The sequence below is a fragment of the Rhamphochromis longiceps genome, linkage group LG9 (assembly GCF_057381845.1).
Source record: "Rhamphochromis longiceps isolate RC_006_pf linkage group LG9, R_longiceps_female_GT1.1, whole genome shotgun sequence".
Lineage (NCBI taxonomy): Eukaryota > Metazoa > Chordata > Actinopteri > Cichliformes > Cichlidae > Rhamphochromis > Rhamphochromis longiceps.
The window spans coordinates 21,372,819-21,393,630 of NC_140565.1; the positions used below are offsets into that span (position 1 = coordinate 21,372,819).

A 20,812-nucleotide genomic window follows, 5' to 3' on the forward strand; every position below is an offset into this window, starting at 1 on the left:
AAGACGTAATAAACAGCATAAAAATGGTCCCGTCTGTTTTTAATCTTGTCGTTTGCTCAGTCTGGGACAAAACAGGTGATGTATGAAGCCACAAACTGTATGACCCTAACCCAGCGCAGTGTGGTTACAGCTTAAACGGCAGTACACTATTGCATGAGGAAAGCTGTGGGATTTTTAAATGATTCATTCCTGCCACCTGGTGGCCTTTAGTAATATTACATTTACTAGTCCTAACAACCCAAACCAATATTAAAAGAAAGTCTTTCGTACTTATTTGGGTGGGAATAAAAGGACACCATGCTTGTAATATTTTAAAATATAATACTCTTTTTATTTGGATCATTCCATATACAAAATACTTTGTCATCAGAGAAGGGAGGGGAGGTTACAAGGGGGAGGGGAGGTTACAAGGGGGGGGTTTTTTCAGTCCAGCGTACCCATTTATCACATCAAAAGACCTCGGTGCTGACGTGCTCCAAGGGGTTTTGGAGCACGAGAGACAAAGTGTGATTGTGCTGTTGTTACGCAACGTCGGACCAAGCCGGGCCAAAATCTCACCATGGTCCTACAGTAGCTGACCCTGGTTTTTTCCACTGTCTGCTATAGAAGAGCAGCAGGAGCTTTCTCCTGAGCCAGCGTTGGTCCTCGTGCCAATGGGGTGGCCCCACAAGATTCCCATAAGGAAAAACGTTACAAGGCTTTGGGAAAAAATATTTAGAGCTAGAAGGAGAAACTTTTTTTTTTTAAAAGATTTTTACCACAGCACGGGATAAGGATGCAGCGCTTATAGCTATGAGTAGATTTTGGCTCTGCTGATACCAAACACAAAGTAGTTACTACTCAACAGAGAATATCTGTATAGATAAAGTTATGCTTCTTGCCAGACACATGAAAAGCAAAGTGCAATAATTTACTTACAATTTACAAAACCTTTTTTATATATATATATATATATATTGTTAAGGCTTGATTGATCATTAGATGATTTCAAGTGCTGAGGGCCAAATGGCAGGAACCCCACTTAGTCTGTAGATCTGTGTAACTGCTACTTAGTGTGATATTCTTCAGCTATCTGATTCTCAGGGTGAGCTAAACACAGGAACAGCTTCTCTTCTAGAAGTAAAGGAGGTCAGATATGGCACCCGGCAGGTGGGTCATCACCTGCATTCTGATCCACCAGTGCGGCTCCATGGGGCTGTAGCGCGTGTGAGGACGCTTGGACATGATGGCATCGGTAATGTCATCCAGCACGGAGACCGTATCCTTCTGCCCGCTGCTGCAGTAAGAGCGCATCAGAGCCATGTTCTGCTCGAAGTGGGTCTTCCCATAATCCTCCTTCACCTCCGAGGGCGCCTCGCTCCACAGCTTATTGGCCGTGGTAGCCACGATGTCGCGGGTCAAGATGCCAGTGGCCACAATAAAGTTGCCCGGTTCGATTACGGACACTTTTACGCCCCACGCTTTCATCTCGTAGCGGAGGCAGTCAGAAAAGGCTTCCACGGCGTATTTGGAAATGCAGTACGGTGACCTCATGATGTTGCCCATCCTTCCATACATGCTGGCCACGTTCACGACACGGCCTGTGGTCAAGAGATACAAGGGGACAGATTTTAGATTCTCCAAATAAATGCATCATAATTCAAAAGTGAATTAAGAGCCTTTAGTGCACTTTTAAAGCTGCTAGGCTTGCAGGTCCAGAGTTCAGATGTCTTTAGGAACATTTCTTGGCTATTTGCTTAGCTCAGCAAATAACGGCCTCTCACTGTTGAACAGTCACTCATAACACACTTGTTAACAGAGCTGCTGTTCTGTTAGCGTCTGCAAACTTTTCTTTTTTCTTCAGCACAACTTTGATAACACTGTTTTTTTTGCTTTACTTCAAAACATAATTTATTCCTATTTTATAGTAATGTTTTTATATATTCATTTATAATTGTGGATCTTAATACTTGAAACCACTTTCAGGAATGTTCAGTGCAAATATGCTTATCAGCATTGAAGGGTTTATATAACAAAGGTTATATAATGTGTTAATATGTTCTTTCACTTCCAGCCTTGTTTGAATTGTTATAACTCTTCACAGCTCACTCAAAGGCGGATGTATCTTTCAAATTTTTGCACTTCGGCGCCGTTATTTTGGACACTGTGTAACTGATTCCTGTTTATATGTCACAGAGTGGAGGGAACAAAATGCAGCTTACCCTTCGCCCTGCGGATTAACGGCAAAACAGCTTTAGTAACCCTGATGGTGCCCCACAAGTTGACCTCTGACACGTGCTTGTAGGTGTCCATGGAGGTAAATTCGACCTCTCCAAACGTTGACACACCAGCATTATTCACTACAGCCCAGAGAACTGGGCAGGAGAAAGTCAGAGAGAATGAAATGTATGAGTAAAGTCGACTTCTTTTATGTGGGATCTATTTGATTACCGAGCGACCTACCCGCTTCAGATTCACCCAGGATCTCCCTGAAGTGGTCCACTGCCTTGTTGACCTGCTCTTCATTGCACACGTCCAGCTGCACGACCTTCATTCGATCTGAATGAAGTTCCTCAAGCTCCTTTGCACCGTCTCCACCTTTATCCTGTAAGCGGGGACATTAGTTAAACTCACGGCCTCGGCATAAGAGGTCTCAGTTCAATCAGCTTCAGTGCTTTTAACAAGAGCAAGAGCATCAAAACCTTTTTGTGCCTTCAGTATAAATGTTTTTTCCAGTTCTTGGCGGGCAGGAGTGGTACCTGGTTTGGCTTTCTGCTGCTGCAGCCCATCTGTTTCAAGGTATGACAAACTATACAAGCAGAGATGCTCTTCTGCATACCTTGGTTGTGACAAGTGAATATCTGGGTTACTGTTGCCTGGGTTACTGCCAGCTCAAAGAATTATTATCTGTTTGTTAGGCACAAGTGAAAACTAAACGTGGCAAAGAGCCCTGAAGGTATGAAATGAGATCCTTAAGCAAAAATAAAGGTCAGCAGAGTCTTAAATCCCCTGTTCAGACATTTATTGAAGAGCCCATTACTGATCTGTTTTTAATTTTCTACTAGAACGCTAACATGCTGTTGCTGACATTTTACACTGTACTGTTATGCTTATCATTCTTGTGCTTGATGTTATCATCTGCTCGTTTGTTCCTTAAGTAAATCACTTTGTGCCACACATGTAAAACAATGCTCTGTGGATGGTTTATTATTATTATTATTATTTTACTCCTCCCACAAAAGTTCAGAGGTCACAACTAAAGAAGCGCCCATTTTTTTTCAAAGGCTGAATTTGCCGACATCTGTTGCTGTGAAACAGCCGCTTTTACAGCTTTTGAGATAAGCTTAGGATATCTTATCTTAAAAGCACGTTTCAAGGTGTATTTACAGTGTGAAAACAGGTCTCCCGAAGGACATAGGTAGGGAATGATCATTCTGATTTTCATGTGGGTGGGATTTGTGGCCATGTTGTTCTTGATTTCCAGCTAAGCTGTGCAATCGATAGCACATCTTCCTTGGAATGGGAGATTTTTTGGAAAACGTTTTGCTCACTTCCTGTTTGCAAATCAGGGAAAAATGCAGACTCGATGAGCAACATCCTTACCTTGAGAAGACATCCGGCAAAGACTGTAAAGCCAAGTTTGTGCAGATGTTTGGCGAGAGCGTAACCAAATCCAGTGTCACAGCCTGTAATAAGCACGGCTTTCCCTTTCACCTACAGAGATGGGTACAGTACAGTTTCCCCCAAAACACACAATTAACATTATATGCAAATTAGAGAAAAAATGCTTACAAAAACAGGCATATTTCCAAGTGAACGCAAACTCTCTGTACAGTTTGTTACAGTATAAACAAACTTATATTGCCCACCCCACATTACTGTAGCGTATCTTGTAAAGGATTTTCTGCGAGTTACAAGCCTTAATTTTGCATTTTACAACGTTTCACTGACATCTGTGTTCCATTTCAATGTTTTGCCTGATAAAATGCAAACCAGCGATTAATCCCCGTGTTTGTTGTGACATTACCTCCACCAGTCCTCTTGGAATTCGAGGCGTCGCCACGTACAGCACAAAAACTGCGTACAATGCAACTATGCACTCGGTGACGCTCGTCTCTGGCAACCCCAGCATCCTCATGAACGCGTTCAGCAGAGCAGGGAGTCCAAAACCCAGCACCACCGTGAGGAAAACCGAAAGAGCCACCAGGAGTACCGCTCGGAGCGCGGGCAGCGAGGCCATCTTGTCGGAATGGTGTGTTTGCTTTCCTGGCGTAGCGGTCCGCTTTACAGCCGTCACCACGGGCGGGCGGCACGCCCCCTGTATCACTGCAGCGACAAGCCACGGGATAGGGAAGTCCCCTATTGTAATGTGTAACCGCAAAAGTAGCCGCAAAGCATCCGGTTGCAGGTTAAAATCGTGTTTTCGGCTAACCGACGTCGCTAAGTAACCATTATACCGTGTGGTGTCGTGTGGCAAGCTGTTAAGTGTCGCTCGAACCAACTTCGGGCCGAGATCCACGAACAAGCCCCCGACTTAAGCACTGTCCAGCCATTATGTATCAGGAGTAAGCTCTCACTGCAAAGTCACCATGAGGTGTGTTTTTTTATGCTTTACGTTAATATTTTACATGTCAATGTTCCGTTTCTAAAAACAGGACACTGGCTATCATCGGGATTGAGACGGAACCGGAAGTAACACGGAGGGAAGTTTCTTGACATAAAGCAGATTTGCTTTGAAGAGATTTCTCCCTCGCTTATATAAAAGGTATATAAAAAGACTCGTTTATCATTACACATTAATGAGCAAGCACACTTTGAAGCCTAGGTATATTCTCATTTAGCATGGCACAATATGCACAAAAAGGGGGGGCAGCCTTGCACTGGACTATTTTCGGGGGAATTTTTTTCATTCAAGAATGGAAACGGCACCTAACTCAAAGGATGAGGCAGTGATGTCTCTACAACTAAGAGACAACTTATCATAGAAGTATGCATGTATAAGTACTCAAAGCACTTTACACAACTTGCCCCATTCACCCACTTGCACAAGCACTCTTTTCTAAGTTTCGGTTTAAGTGCTTTTTATCTCTCATCCACACACTTTCAGCAACTTGGGGTTAGTATGTTGCCCAAGGATATTTAGCATGCAGCCTGGAGCAGACGGAGATTAAACCACCAACCTTCAGATTAGTAGGTGACCTGCGCTACAGCCACCCCATAAAAACAAATCCTTTATTAACATTTCTGTAGTTGGATCTATGAAGAATGTCAAAGATAAGAGTTTAACAGATATGAAATAGCATTTTTGCATAAACAAGATCATTCCCAAGTAGCCTTTGGCAAAAAAGGCAAATCTGAGCATGCTGTGCAGTGTGTCCTTAAAAAAATCTGAGGAAACTGGTGGAGGATAACAGAAGAAGAAAAAATTTACTGTATCTGCATTTACGTTTGCACATTTTAATAAATAGCTCCCATTTCCTAGGATAATATAAAGATAATATAAATTCCAACAAGAAAAAAAAGCACCTGAGCAACTCCACAGCTTGTAAGGATGTTTTATTGTTTCCAGATAAAAGATTTTCAGCCAACATCCAGGTCAAGTATAATGTGGTAAAATTACAAACCTGTTTCATCTACTAAAAAAGCTGCTGGTCAAGAGTGAGATAACATAGGATGACAGCAGTAGAGAGAGCAAGGCATTAAGGCACTAAAGATCTAGTGTGCATGGCTCACTGACCATACTACGGCCTTGAGAAGTGCTGTAAACATATCTTCATATCCGTGTAAAACAGAGACTTCTAATTCAAAAACAATAGAATTAATTCTTTTGAGAAAAGAAAATATTAAGAAGACTGTCAGGTTACTGCAGAGTAAAAAAGGAAAGAATAAACTGAAAAATGACAATGTCAGTGACTACACATCTTAACCACACCGATACAAATGGCCCAGTTGATCTCTTGTTGCCATCTCCTTTTTTTTGTTTGTTTTTTTTTACAAAAGAAGCATAAACATGAGAAAAAAAAAGATTTTAATATTCACCTTTAAACAAGCACACTTCGGTTATAAACCTTTTTTCACACTGTAGAAGAACATATATGAGTGTCAGGGTAAACTGAATGATAATAATCTTGCAGAGAGAATTAAAACCGCTCATAAAATTTCACATTACTTCCCCCCACTTAAATTGGGCTGTCTTTGGAGTATGGAGTTGGTAGTGCTGGTGGAAAGAGGGACTTGGCTCATTTATAGTTGAAATAAAGGTAGGAAGAAAAACTGCAATCTGATTTTTTCGGCAGTATTTTCTTGGCAACAAGTAGAACGCAAGTGCTCTTTTAAAAATATCCCGTGCCAATCCTTCTTTATTTGAGAAAAGTATCAAGCTTTCTCTGGATATTGTCAAATGAGTCCATTCCCAAGTAGTCTGCCTGACCTTGCTCCCATTTCTGCTTCCGTTCTTCTGAGGACATCTGCTGGGATTGGGATGCCTGTGCGTGCGCGTGCGAAGACCTGCTCTCGCCCTGAAGGAATATGGAACATAACAGCAGGGAAATGAATAAATGACAAGACACGCAGACTGCACACAACATGCTGTTTTTCCTTTTTTTGCTTTTTGGAAGCGGCAAACTGCCACACTTAGCCTTTCCAAATTAATGGCAGCAGGCAAACACGCGAAAGCTCTGATTTTAGAGGAAGGGCAGCAACAGCAATAAACCAGGCGCCAACGGATGCTTAATCACTGCTGAGCTATAAAAAACAAAACAAATCTTTGTCTCCATACCTGTTCACTCTCAAAAGTGACAGTTTCACTGTGCTGGAACTTTGTGAGATGAATAAGAAGACAGAAAAGAGGTTTAAATAGCTTTGCATCATTCAAAGTTCAAAATAATGGCTATAAATTTATACTGGAGCGTTTCAGCTCATAAACTGTCTGAAAGAGGATCTTTTAGCTCCCTTAAGTTAAATCTGTTGAGATTGGCTTCCCCATGCAGGCAAAGGATCTGAAAAAGATCAGCAGGTGGGAGGGACTGTATGTCTGAGATGACTATATTAGGGATAGATCCTCTTGCTCACATCTGAGAGCATTTCGAGTAGTCTGAAGCCTCAACTTTTGGCTCTCAGGGATTACTTACACATATGCTGACCTTGCTATTTTAGCCATTTGTTATGAATTATCCAGTGACTCCATGGTTGTAGTTTTGTGCATTCGTTGCAAACGATCTTAGGTTCAAGACAGGGAGGACATACACACCCAGCCTCAGGGGTTCATCAAATGGTTGTCAGACTATGTGGTGTAAAATCTATGGTGACCCCTTTAGAAATATATAGCAACAAAAGTATGTCTTTTTCTTATGAACTATCCGCCTTTGTAACTATACAGAAAATAAGGAAACAGCTCTGTTTTAAAGATAATACCTGATGAGAAGTCGCAAATAGTGCAGGTTCAATTAAAATGTCGACTTACCTCCACACATCCTGAGTGGAAGGGCTGTTCTCCATACTCCTCATGCAGCATGGGGACCACATCACCCGAGTATAGGGTCCACCAGTTGAGAAGGAAAGTAGGGTGTGTGGCAGCATCCTGCTCACTCCCTGAAATCTGTTTGGTTTTGGGATCAAATGTGTAATCCCATGGTTTGGTCTTCCCCAGGAAATGGACCACCTTGGCATTTCCACCATATCTGAAACCAGTATTACAGTAAATGAGAGGATGTACTGTAGATGTAGTGTGGTTATGGTTCGATTTACTAAATGAAGCTTTTTTTAATGAAGCTAGTTTTTAATATCAAATTGTAGCAATAAAGACATTTGTATTCATAGACATAAATAGTATAGAATATGCTTAAATAAAAAAAGTTTTAGAAATTGTGGAGCAGGGAAATTATTTTACTGCTATTGTTAAATAATTGTCATCATTACCATTGCATTAATAATATAATCTGGAGTTTATATTGCATTCAGGGGTTGAACAGTGTGTGTCTTTCAGAAAAGCTAAAAGTCACAGGCTGACAGGAAACAGGCTTGCAGAGAGTTTGCAGAAGCAGGAAGTTATTTTGAGCAGCAGGCTAAGACGAGGCTTTAACAATGTAACAGATAGCTTTAAGAAGGCCTTAAGCAGTTATGACTATTTTATACACAATGCATATCTGTGCTTATTAAAGAGTTGGAGCTCGGTCAATTAATTGGGGGTCGGAAGCTTTGTTCGGCGCGATGTTCGGACAATCTATTGTGCAAGTGACTTGGAGCCATAGAAGGAATTGCAATACATGCTTACAAAACACTTATATATCAGATCATTTTATATTAAGGTTTTAGTAGAGGTTCTTGGTTAAAACATTTATTTAGTAGAAGACATACACATAGTCTCAGTAAGCTTCTGGTCTAGTGAAAGGTCAGAAGTGCAACAGGTGAATTGAGAAAGAGCATGTGAGGTCAACACATACACACACATGAGTTAGATTTATTTAGAGGAGAGATTAGTCATGTCTCGGTAAAAGAGGAACAATTCACTTTAAGACAAGAACGGAAAGTACCACCCATGAAAATAGAAGATGATTTTCTAGGTGAAAAGTCATTGTGGTGTTGATCTGATCTATGTATAAAATGTACCTGTGACGCATGAAGGGGCGTCAGTAAATCAAACCCTGATGCTATAAAATATCTGTTCATGCTTTGATTAAGTCGAGGACTACTGGCTGTCTGCGTACAGAGTGTCTTCCCACACGTGTGTTCATTAAAATCATTGTTGGACCAAGAGCTTCTGGACCAAGGGTGGTTTGTACTCTCCCTCCTCAATTTTGAACCTTAACAAAATGTTTTAGGAGAAACCCTGTATGTTAGTGTCAAAAAACATATTATTAAATTGTTGTGTTTTTAATTGGTCATAATTATGAACTGGACACTAATATAAATTTTAATGCTCCAGGAAACATTTTTGGGTGTCTGTGTTTAAAAGCTGGGTTAGCATGAATGAAACAAAATCCTTTTGGAGAAATAAGAATGAGAAATATATTGATCCACCCCAGTTCTGACAAGCTTAGATGTCTTTGTAGCACTGGCAATCTGCTCAAGTACACAAATAAACCTGAACCCGACACTGTCGGGTATGTTTTGCTGTGTTTGTCAGACCTCTAAGCGTTATTGCTGACAACTACAAACAACTAAAGACATGTTTATCTTCCCTGTCCTCCTGATGGATGCCAGGAAATGCCAAACCAAAAAAAAGCCTGCTGATGAGACCAGAGGTGAAGACACAGAGATGCAATGAGGATGAGAGGGTAGCTTTAGACACAGCACACAATGACCAGTCCTGGAGGCAAACATTAAAAGGTCTTTAAATAAAGTGCTCTATTTCAGGAGTGGGTATCAGCTGCTCTGAGCTCAGAGTGGGCATCCAACCCAGAGCTGAGGGCCTGCTGGGGCGACACTCTAACTGTGCTGCTGGAATCTCGCTGCTCATCTCACCCGTAACCTGATGTCATGTCACGATGTGAATACGCATTCATGTGACCAGGTATCTACTTACATCTTGGCTTTGTATCCAAGACACAAAATTTTAGTCACATGGACAGACTGCTGTTGCGTAATATGAATTTCCCAGGGTAGCAGGTAAATATAGTATCTTATAGAGTTTGGTCACATAATTTTTTTAAACCGCACCTGTGACTTTAAGCATTTCATAATTACTCCATGAGTTTAAGTGTGCTTAGCAGACACTTACTGTTTAAATGCTGGGAGGTAAGTGTAGATGGCTATGCTGCTGAGATTGTAAATGAAAGGGAGATGTTTTGATATGTCAGCTGTTGCCCAGTTGCTAAAGAAGCCATTCAAAATCCCTTGGTCTCCTCCTGCAACAGAGAAATACGAAGGTAAGTGTGACAGTATGATAAGTCGAGTCGCTTTATATGGCACATTTAAAAACAACAGCAGTTGATGCTTTCCAAATGAGGTAGAATAACAAGGCAAATCTCTAGAAACATACATATAAAGCCCTAAAGAGAGATACCCCCGGGAGATCCTGACAGGGGGGGAGAATGAGATCTCCAATTGGACGAACTCAAGGTTAATGACCAACGCAACGGAAAGGACTATGAGTAAGACATGCATCTGCGGCAAGGCGTGTAAGAACCAGCGTGGCCTAAAGGTCCATCAAGCCAGAATGTAATGTTTGGAGTGGGAAAGTGAGGTGCAACGCACAGGTCCTGAACCTGGTGAGATGCAGGAGGAGTCTGGCCAGGAGGCACCTCACAGAGCCCAGTCCCTCCACACACCAGAGTCTTCCAATCCAAGCAGTGTAGTTCCACAACAGCGGATTAAGCCAGCAGTTGGAGCAAGTGGCAGAAGTTTGATGAGGATCTCTCCAACATCATACAAGCTGTAGCCAAAAGAGATGCTGACAGCAGGCTTAAAACAATGACCACCATCATAGTCAGCTATGCCTCAGAAAGGTTCGCCCTGACCGAGAAGTGTAACAAGACCCCTTATACCATGAACCGCAGGGCCATGAAGATTCATTGACTGCGCCAGGAGCTTAGGAGCCTTAAGAAGCAGTTCAAGAACACCAATGCGGAGGATAAGCAAGCTTTAGAGGAACTGCAAAACATCTTGCGGAAGAAGCTGATTACCCTCCGTAGAGCAGAATGGCACAGGAGGCGGGGAAGAGCGAGAGCCAGGAAACATGCAGCTTTTATTGCTGATCCCTTTCGCTTTTCAAAACAATTGCTTGGGGTTAAGCGAAGCGGGCGGTTGGAGTGCTCAGCAGAGGAGGTGAATAACTTCCTTCATGAGACCATGAGTGACCCACTGAGGGAACAAGACTTGGGACCCAACGAAGCTCTCATCAACCTTGCCCCACCATCAGTAGAGTTTAAGTTGACGGAGCCAAGTTTGAAGGAGGTGTGTGAGGTCATCAAAGCAGCCCACTCAGCATCTTCTCCAGGTCCCAGTGGCGTACCCTACCTTGTCTATAAGCGCTGCCCAGAGCTGCTTCGTCACCTGTGGAAGATCTTAAAGGTGATATGGCGGAAAGGGAGAGTTGCTGATCAATGGAGGTGCGCAGAGGGAGTCTGGGTTCCCAAAGAGGAGGACTCTAAAAACATAAACCAGTTTCGGAGCATCTCACTATTGAGCGTGGAGGGGAAGGTGTTTTTTAGCATTGTCTCCCGGAGATTGACCGAGTTTCTCCTTAGAAACAATTATATTGATCCATCAGTTCAGAAGGGGGGGATCCCAGGAGTTCCTGGTTGCCTAGAGCACACTGGCGTAGTTACGCACCTTATAAGAGAAGCCCACGAGAACAGAGGTGACCTAGCCGTATTGTGGCTGGACCTGACTAATGCCTATGGGTCTATCCCACACAAAATGGTTGAGCATGCTTTACACCTCTACCATGTCCCCAGCAAGATTAAGGACCTGATCCTGGACTATACGCCAACTTCAGGCTTAGGGTCACTTCTGGGTCAGTTACTTCAGGCTGGCACTGCTTCAGGAAAGGTATAATAACAGGCTATACCATCTCAGTTACGCTCTTTGCCCTTCCAATGAACATGGTGGTAAAGGCTGCTGAGGTGGAGTGCAGAGGGCCGCTAACAAGGTCAGGTGTTCGTCAGCCCCCTATTAGAGCCTATATGGATGACCTCACCATCACAACATCATCAGTTCCAGGTGGATCTTGCAAGGACTTGAGATACTCATCTCATGGGCAAGGATGAGTTTTAAACCTTCCAAGTCAAGATCTATGGTACTGAAGAAGGGGAAGGTGATGGACAAGTTTCCGGTTCTCAATCTCAGGGACCATTAACGGAACAACCAGTTAAGAGCTTGGGGAAACTCTTTGACTCCAGCCTGAAATACTCTGCTGCCATTCAGAAGGCAAATGAGGAGCTGGGACCTGGGTAAACAGCTAAGGTTCCCACAGCACATTGCAAAAACATCCCTCCGGCCAGACATGATCATTATTTCTGAGGTCTCAAAACAGCTGATCATGCCGGAACTCACAGTGCCCTGGGAAGAGCGGATCGAGGAGGCCAATGAAAGGAAACGTGCAAAGTACCAGGAACTAGTGCAGGAGTGCAGGGGAAGGGGCTAGAAGACTTTCTATGAGCCCATAGAAGTGGGTTCTAGAGGCTTTGGAGGACGATCACTCTGCGAAGTCCTAGGCCAGCTGGGTGTGGCTGGGACAGCCAAGAAGACGGCCACCCAGGCTGTGAGCAAAGCGGCAAAGAAAGCCACAAGGTGGCTGTGGATTAAGAGTGCTGATCCGTGGGTAGCTACTGGTACGCAAGTCGGGGCCTGATCACCCCCGGCTGGGTCGCCTGGGCGAGGGTGTATGATGTTGTGAGACCAGAAACACCTGATGACCCCAGGATACATCACTGAAGATGAGTACCAGTGCATCCAGGAGATGTGTCTTGTATAGATAAAACTAATAGTCACATAAATAAAAAACCTAAATAAACTATAGTTTAAGCATATTTTTCAGTGATTAACAATTTGCTAGAATAACAAAATTACAATAATGAAATAACTGAATCTGATTTAATTAGGCTCTGAGGACCAGCTGCTGTGTAGTTCAAACATTGTAACATCTTTTCAAGACAAGTGGATTTGCAAATAGTGTACAGTGTCTTTTCCAGCGCTGACTTTTTAATAACATCAGTCATGAAAACAAAACAAGCCTCAGGTTTTAAAATTTATTAACAGTTTTGTAATTTCTTGTAAAAATGTTTGTCTTGAAGTAATTTGCCTTGGTGGCATTTGCATGCTGTGAAAATCTCTGATATGGTCACATAACAGCAAACTTGGCTTTAAAAATGTTTCTGGTCAGGTTTTGTTTGTTGGCTGAATGTCTTCACTGAAAGAGTGAGACGAATGAAAGGCACACCTGTGACAAACCACATTAGTTTTCACCTCAGCTCATCTGCTGAGATATAAGCCCAGACAAGCATTTAAAGAAATGTTCTCACATGTTTAGGACACACAACTGGATCTCATGTTCCCACTGCTACCTGAAAAAAGTAGATCTGATTTTCTAGAAACTGCAGGTAGTGCTTTACCTCAGTGGGTGCACACAGGTTGGGGCATGTGTTTAGCAGCCACAACATTAAACCCACCAAAGTTAATGTGAACAGTGTTGATTGTCTCATTAGAGGCACGACATTGCAAAAATGCTTCGGGAAACAGTTCAAAAAACAAAGAGCCCACAGCATTAACCAGGCCTCCAAACTTTGCAGATCCCAATCCAATCACCATCTATGGGATGAGCCTGAACAAGCCCATTCAAAGGAGGCTACACCCTGAAATCCACAGGACCCAAAGGATCTGCTGCCAAAGTCTGGTGCCAGATACCACAGGACACCCCCCTGAACTCTCATGTTCATTCCCAGATGGGTCAAAGCTGTTTTTTCTTTTCTTTTTTTGTGGCATGAGGGGGAGGGATATTATTGTCATTACGTTTATTTTTATTGCATAAAACATTTTATTTGTAAATAATCCTTTTTATTTTTTTCAGATTAAAAGGCAAAACAAAAAAATCCTAATCAAAGGATAATGTTGGTGTCAGTAGAAAAAATTGAGGTGCTGCCTCTGCAATTACATTGAATATTTCCAAACTTTACCCTACTCCATTCATGACCAGCCAACTTTAAATAATACAAACAGACAAAGAGGTTTAAAGACTTTTGTCTCTCACTGTGCTGGTACGTGAATTAACACTGGCCTCTGGGTTTTAAGTAAATGGACTGCAAGTTTGCGTCTGAGTTGCCTCAGGTCCTGGAGTTCAATTGGAGGGCTGTTACAGCCATTTGCCCTCCCTCAAGTTTGGCTGCTTTAGAACTGGGGCAGCCCCTTCTCACAGCAGCAACTTACATAAATACACAACTTATAAAAGTTTGGGAGGCAGGGATCTATTTGATGTTATGTGAGGTGGGTGACAGGTAGACAACTAGACCAGACCCGAGCCTTAAATAAATGACAGCCCCCCCAAAATGTGATAAAAGTTCAGTGAATCTGTGAATGAGTCACTGAAATGACACTGACACAGGACGAGATGTTGGCTGTTAACAAAACTTTCACATGTCTCTCCTAAAAAAGCATAGGACTGTAAAGTCTGTGGCTTCGGTTTAAAATAACACACATAGCTGGCGTTTGTCTGAACCCACAGCCTCCACTGGAGAGTTCAAAACTTAATATGGAGCTGAGTATCTTCATTTTGAGGGGATGAGCAGAACACAGGAAGAATGTGCATCTAACCGGTGCCAGTTTGTTTTGGCAGCAGATAACACTGGAGCCACAGATGCAGAGATAGAGCCTCTGGGTTCAGTCACTTACTTTCTTTCCTCCTCTGCAATTTTTCTTTTCCAATACATCTTTCATGTTCTGCGGGGTAGAGAGGCGTACATGTGTATATCATGCATTCCTTGCAGGACAGCAGAACTGAAATGCTGAAGGTCAAAGCGGCTTCACCTCATGCCCCAGTGCACATGAAAAGACCATCCATGTCTATAAATAAGACAGCTTTACTTATTAGCATGCCATCAAGCATTTAGATAGTGGCATCACACTGAAACAGGGACTCTAAAATTATCCACAAAAAGACACTAAGGGATAAATGAGTTTCAGCTTCCAAAGGGACTCTTTCTCATAAAGAAATAAGAAAATGTCTTTTGTTTGTGGTTGAAATCATGATGTGAAAGATTGTTGTGACAGAATGAGTCGGCACTTGAAAGCAGTGGCCCATATTAAGCAAACTAATTGGTTTTTCCAGTGGCACCCCCCATCCCTGATGGAATCTGTCTCACAGCATCACAAGGGAAACAGATTCAGTGACACTAACAAGTACATAGTTTGGCACTTCTGAGCCTAACTATAAACCCCTTTCGTCTTTTGTTTACTCCACAACTGTTTTCTTTGTTGGAATTTTTGAGGTCAGAGCAGCCCGAGTAATGATTTTGTCTAGAGTCCGGCCCTTCTATCAGCAGGACTGACAGCTAAATGAAATCAAAAGCTTTTTCTCGGCATATCAGATACATAATAAATACTGTTCTTCACTTAAGCACTTAATTGAGATTTCATCACAATACATTCGATTTTTTGGTGTCAGAAGATATTTATAGTCCAAACCAGGGAGTTCAAACTCCTTTTAAATTGTGACCCACTTTAATTGGCCAAACCAATTCAGTTACATTCAATTTTATCTATAAAGTGCCAAATCACAACAACTGTCACCTCAACGCATGACCAGTGAAGCGTCTCTCTCTGTCAGTGTAAAGAAGTGTAACTTCATATTTAATCCCTGAAATATCTTAACATAAGAAGTGCAGTTTTAACGATACATGTCAGTTTTTCTATATAATAAAGACATTAAAGAAATTTCTCAGCACAACACTTTGGGTTTAAATTATGAGAAATAAATACAAGTTCTGGTAGATCATTGCCTGGACTCTGTTGTAATTATTAAACAAAAAGGTTTTTGTTAACTCATTCTTACTTAAATAAAACAGATAATAAGGTAGATCGTGAAAAAAATAGAAACATTTTTGCAATTTCATTTTTTTATAATATAGTGTGAAGATAAGAAAAGCTATAAAACTTGAGACAATATAGTTAACATCTGAAGTTTATGCCCACTTTCACATTTTCCAAAGACATGCAGTGGGCCGGATTGGAGTCTTTGCCCAGTCATATGTTTGACACCCCTGGTCTAACCAGTACTGCCCAGTTGGCAGGCTTTGGCTACATTTAGGTAAACAGCCCCAGTGAAGAGGAAATGAAGGATTAAATTTCCTGTACAACTCAAAAGTATCTCCCGTCATCTGACAATGATTAAGTTATTTATTTGCTTTTAAAAATCCATCGTTATTTTTGAACAATGTAAACGCCACAGATAAGAAAGTCTTGGCCTAGATTTCTATGAGCTACACTAGTCTCCCCAAAACAAAGACTTGGCAATCAGAAATATACGATGGGTTTCCAGCATGCACATGACATTATTTTGGTCATGTGACGTAGCTGTCGCCTTAGCTGCATGGTCTTAGATGAACTGAGAAACTCTTTTTGCCACTTTAGACTATCACGTGGTCTTCTGGAAGAAAATCTAATAAGTGGACAACAACTTGAAATTATTTTTAAGTTACATGGCACAAATTTAATTAAAAATAAATTCAAAAGCAAATAGGCAACTTGGTCTGATGTCCACCAGACTCTCTTTGGATAGCTACAATATGTCAGACTCAGTTACTCAGCTACTTTCTAAAATGCAAGTGTTCATTTTTTCCCATTTAGATTATGTAATATTAAAAAAAAATTCTTGAGGAGCACCATGAAACTACGGATTGATGATGATTCTAGCCCTTCACTGAACCTGATATGGCCGGCATAGCTTTGACCACAATTCAGCAACAGTACGCTCCATGGAAAAGTGTTGCTTAATGTCAACTGGTGCTCTGTGCAAAACAGGGCCTCTCAAATTTAACCTTCACCCCACCCCGGTGAGCCCCTGAGAATAACTCAGCAGAGCTCGAAAGTCTCTTACAGGCGAGCCTTGTTTCCAGGCACCGAGCTTGATAAAGACCTTACTTAGAGCAAAAGATAAACAAGTCCAGTTAAACATCATGTTACCAAGAGCGTTTCCAAAACCATGTTTGACTCAAAAAAAAAAGGAATTTAAAAGGGCAGAAGTTCCTCCCTTGCTATATCATTGCCAATAACATGAAAAGTAGAGTAAAACATAAATTTTCACTCATTGCAACCCTGAATCTCAATAATAAACCTGTTACATGTCATTAGTCATTGCATAGAACCAAGTGCATTCCTGAAAATGCTATAATAGCCCTTTAATAGACATTTTATAAAATGCATCCCGGCATTTTACAGCAGCTTACCGTCAAAGCTGCCATGTTCTGTACAATACTGAAGCAGTTTGCCATGAGTCTCCACAGAAGGACGAAAAACAAAAACGCCAGAGTTAAAGCAATCGGGCCAGCCAGGGTCAGGAGCAGCTGACAGTTCCTCTCTATCAAACAACTCATCTATATTTGAAAGAACCTGAGATGCACAAACAAAGCACATGTTTATACACACCAGTGATGTGCAGCATCTTCATTTTCTTTGTGCTGAAGCAAAATGACCTGTTAGCCTCACCATAGTGTCTGCATCCATGAAAACACATTTGGAGTAATGTGTGAGGGTCCAACAGTGGAGTTTGGTGAAGGTGACGCCCAGTTCGGGTCTCTTCATCATGGCCAGGTGTGCAGTGTCGCCACTGTCTAGCACATCCACCACCCTCACCTCATCGTAGATCCTCTTCAGCACAGACCTAATGATTTACAATACTATGAAATGAATCACTGTCAACCACCCATGTGGAAAACAAGAGTTCACAGGAACAGTAATGTGTATGAGTGAGAAAAAGTGAATGTAGGTAAAGTTTCTTACTGGCTAGGCTCTGATACTTGTGGACCAATGAGTGCCACCAGCTTCTTGGTTGTATTGTGCTTACGGAGGGATTTGCCCAAAACCATTGCTCCCCGAGCATAGTTGTCATTGGTAGCCAATGTCACAAATGCCTGATCTGTAAAGAAAGAAAACTGAATTAAATTGGTTAAAGGTTGCTCCCACCCAAGTACTAACCACGCCCAACCCTGCTTCGCTTCCAATATGAGAAGAGATTGGGCGCACCCTGAGTTGCTTAACTTAAAGTTGCTTCTTAATATAGTACATACAATTTAAGAATGCTCTCAAACTCGTGTGTTAGTCAGATTCTGTTCTAAATGTTATGAAGTGGTTGAATTGGTTAGTTGTCTTAGTTGAATTGGTCACATAACTGCATCATATGACTTAAATGTGTCATATTTTTCGAAAGCCTCCGTTTTCGCAGTGTGGGGCTGCCCCACACAGTCCACACGCTGAAGAGTGCACTCATTTGTGAGCGGCTCAGAGTAGAGCCACTACTCCTGCACATCCAAAGGTGCCAGCTGAGGTAATTCGCACATTTGACAAGGATGCCTCCTGGGTAAGGTGTTCCAGGAATGTCCTACTAGGAGGTAGACCCATGGCACGCCCAAGAGATTGGGGTGTGTCATGGGAACACCGTGGTGTTCCCTTCGATAGGTAGAGGGAGGTCTGGGCTTCTCTGCTTGGACATCTTCCATAGATAAGGGAAGAAAATTGATGGATGGATGTGTTAGTCAATGAATTCATCCCATTTAAAAAATTTCCATAACTCTTCTGTGAATGACCAAATGATGGAAAGATGCTAGTCTATTTTCCCCCCAAGCCCTTCGACAGATTGGTGACCTCGCCACCTAAGACAGGTGGGATGGGCTCCAGCTTCCTGTGACTATGAATTGAAGAAGTGGAAAGATGGATAGGTAGATATTTTCCTCCAGTGTAACTGCATTGCATGTATTTTTAAAGTTTACTGCAGGAATATGAAACACACACCAACAACATTACACTGCAGTTGTAGCCTCTTGCCTTTTAGGTGATGCGTTTCTGTGTGGATTCTCTAAAGCATGAATGATCCAAATAATTCATATGTTGATTATTTCAAGTGTTTTTGAATGAGCAACACAATCTAACCTCACTAAAAGTTTTCTCACAAAGTACCCCATAAAGGTTTAAATGTCTCATTAAGGTGATTTTTATTTGCAGTGTGGCATCTACTCTGTACCACCACCTCAGGCTCCTGGGAGGAAAATCTGCCAAGTCAAGTCTTGGGAACAACGGCTTGCCTGTGAGAGGACATATAAACTGAGATGACGAAATCAGCATGGCAGCTGGGATAGTTCTGTGACTAGCAGTTAGGCCAACACCAATCCCATTTGGCCTATGCGCTAACCCTCTGGCAGTAAGATACCAATAATGGGCAAGGAGATCACAATAGATAGAGTATGTCTGACATGCTAGCAGCCCAGAGTTTCTATAAGTTTGGGCCAGTTGGAGAACAATGGTTCCAAATACCACAGCTTGCCAGGAAAATTTGTTCTGTCTCACTGCCTTTTCACAGTGCCACACCTCCTTTCTCTTACGCCCCCTTTTCAATTGGTAAAAACCCTTCTGCAATATGAATGTAACACTAAAAAACACATAAAAGATGAGAATTAGCTCTGCAACAACCCAAGGTACAGTGAAGTCACCGTCCAGGCAGCAGGGTCATTTCATTTTGAGTCAGGGGGACGGTTCCCAGTAAGCTTATACCACAAATTAAAAATAAATTATGGCGACTTAGGACACAGAGTAGTGTAGTAGGTCTCAAACTAAGGTCCAATGATAGTAAAGTAGTCTAAAAAGGTACCCTGTGAAATGATTTTATCGCACTGTGTCCACTGCACCTACTTTTGGCAGTTTCCTAATATATACATGACAAAATGGAACACAGTTATAAAAAGTAGTAACACTGTAATTATGTCACACCGGTAGCTGGTCACTGTGACAAATACAAGTTAATTATGTAAAGTAAGACTGTAACCACTTTAAGAATACTAAACTTCTTATTCAACAAGGGAACACAACTACCCAAAAACAAAGAGAACAGTGACAAAAGACTATATTAGCTACATAATGTCATTTAATGTCACCAAAGTTCGCGCCATTTGCTACTTTTAAAACTTTAGAGAAAAAAAAACAAAAAATTAACAAGAATTTTTTACTATCGACGCTGAGAGTGTTAAAATGTTACCTACCAGCCATGACTGACGAATAAGTCGCAGCTACTCTGTAGCCTGGACTTTGCAGAAGCCTTGCGTGGCGAAAAGGACCGACTAAATATACAGAGGTGGTTTAAATACCAAGATGACAGCAGCCAGACCGGCGTCACGTGACAGCCCCCAACACACCCACCTGCTGTTGACATGCTCCACCGCTACACAGCAGCACCTCAAGCAACACCGCTTTGAACAGGTTTACAGCCTACAGATGAAGAAAAATTGCAATTATTGAAAATATTGTGCATTGCTTCCTCCTCCTAACGTTACGGAAATTTCACAACTCTGAAAAAGTAAAGGGGGAAAAATTCTTTGAGTCAGAGATAACGTTGCACTCTCAGGACATAATTCTACAGCTCTGACCTTTCAAACAGCTGCCGGGTATCTCCCCTGAGTCCTGTCATCTTTAGTTATAGTGACAAATGAAAGACGGCGAAGATGTAATGCGTCCAGGAACAAGATGTCCTGTAGTAAACATTTGGCACTTTGTCGCCACCTTGTGGATTGAAGAGCGTATAGCAAGGCATTTATCAAACCGTAGTTTAGGAGGTCATTCAGTGCTCTTATTGTATTACACAACAGTGAATTATTTTTAGCTCAAGTAGTGTACTTTAAGAGGAGTGTCATAATTAAGCAATGTCATTTTACTGTCTTACATTTAAATCAAAATAATGACATCAAGTGGCAGAATTAAAAGCATACAAATGGCAATATTGACCACAATCTTACCAACCTGTTTAACATGCATGCAATGGACTGTTGCCTAAGTAGCTCAAGAATAATTTAGTGCAAAAAGCAAATATAATCTTCTTAAAGTGTTATTTTATTAATTAATCTAAAGAAAAAAGATGACTATTATTATTTTTGAAAATGTTACAGTTAATTTGCATATTTGTAAAACAGAAATCTAAACATTATTATGTAAAAGCCTGTTTATCATCTTTTGTCTGTTAATTTTCAGTAATTTAAAGTAAAAATCATTTGTGTTATCATTGAAATAAACGTGTAACTATCCAGCACAGAGGCATAATCTCCCCAGTGTGTCCTTGGTCTGGCCTTGAGCCTTCATACGATGTTGAAATTTCTTCTTTTAAATCACTGAAAGAGTGCCTTTTTAATTTAGGCCCATACCA

General features: G+C 41.7%; 2 protein-coding genes across 3 annotated transcripts; both read right to left on the reverse strand.

Annotated features, from left to right (window-relative positions):
• Nucleotides 1-307: 307 nt before the first annotated feature.
• Nucleotides 308-4,660, reverse strand: bdh1 (3-hydroxybutyrate dehydrogenase, type 1). Its single transcript, XM_085418819.1, has 5 exons — nt 4,007-4,660; nt 3,583-3,693; nt 2,443-2,584; nt 2,202-2,354; nt 308-1,580 (listed from the first exon to the last, which is right to left on the reverse strand). The coding sequence occupies exons 1-5, from the start codon at nt 4,217-4,219 to the stop codon at nt 1,114-1,116; spliced, it is 1,086 nt and encodes a 361-aa protein (XP_085274945.1). The 5' UTR covers nt 4,220-4,660; the 3' UTR covers nt 308-1,113.
• Nucleotides 4,661-5,518: 858 nt separating this feature from the next.
• gyg1b (glycogenin 1b) lies at nt 5,519-19,818 on the reverse strand. 2 transcript variants are annotated; one of them, XM_085418821.1, is made up of 8 exons: nt 19,659-19,818; nt 17,410-17,545; nt 17,116-17,290; nt 16,857-17,019; nt 9,698-9,824; nt 7,442-7,658; nt 6,758-6,796; nt 5,519-6,497 (listed from the first exon to the last, which is right to left on the reverse strand). In XM_085418821.1, exons 1-8 carry the CDS (start codon nt 19,663-19,665, stop codon nt 6,339-6,341), a joined length of 1,023 nt encoding a protein of 340 aa, XP_085274947.1. In that variant the 5' UTR covers nt 19,666-19,818; the 3' UTR covers nt 5,519-6,338. The 2 variants fall into 2 exon arrangements, with proteins under 2 accessions (XP_085274947.1, XP_085274948.1); XM_085418822.1 differs by lacking the exon at nt 6,758-6,796 and having other exon boundaries at nt 19,659-19,817.
• Nucleotides 19,819-20,812: the final 994 nt, after the last annotated feature.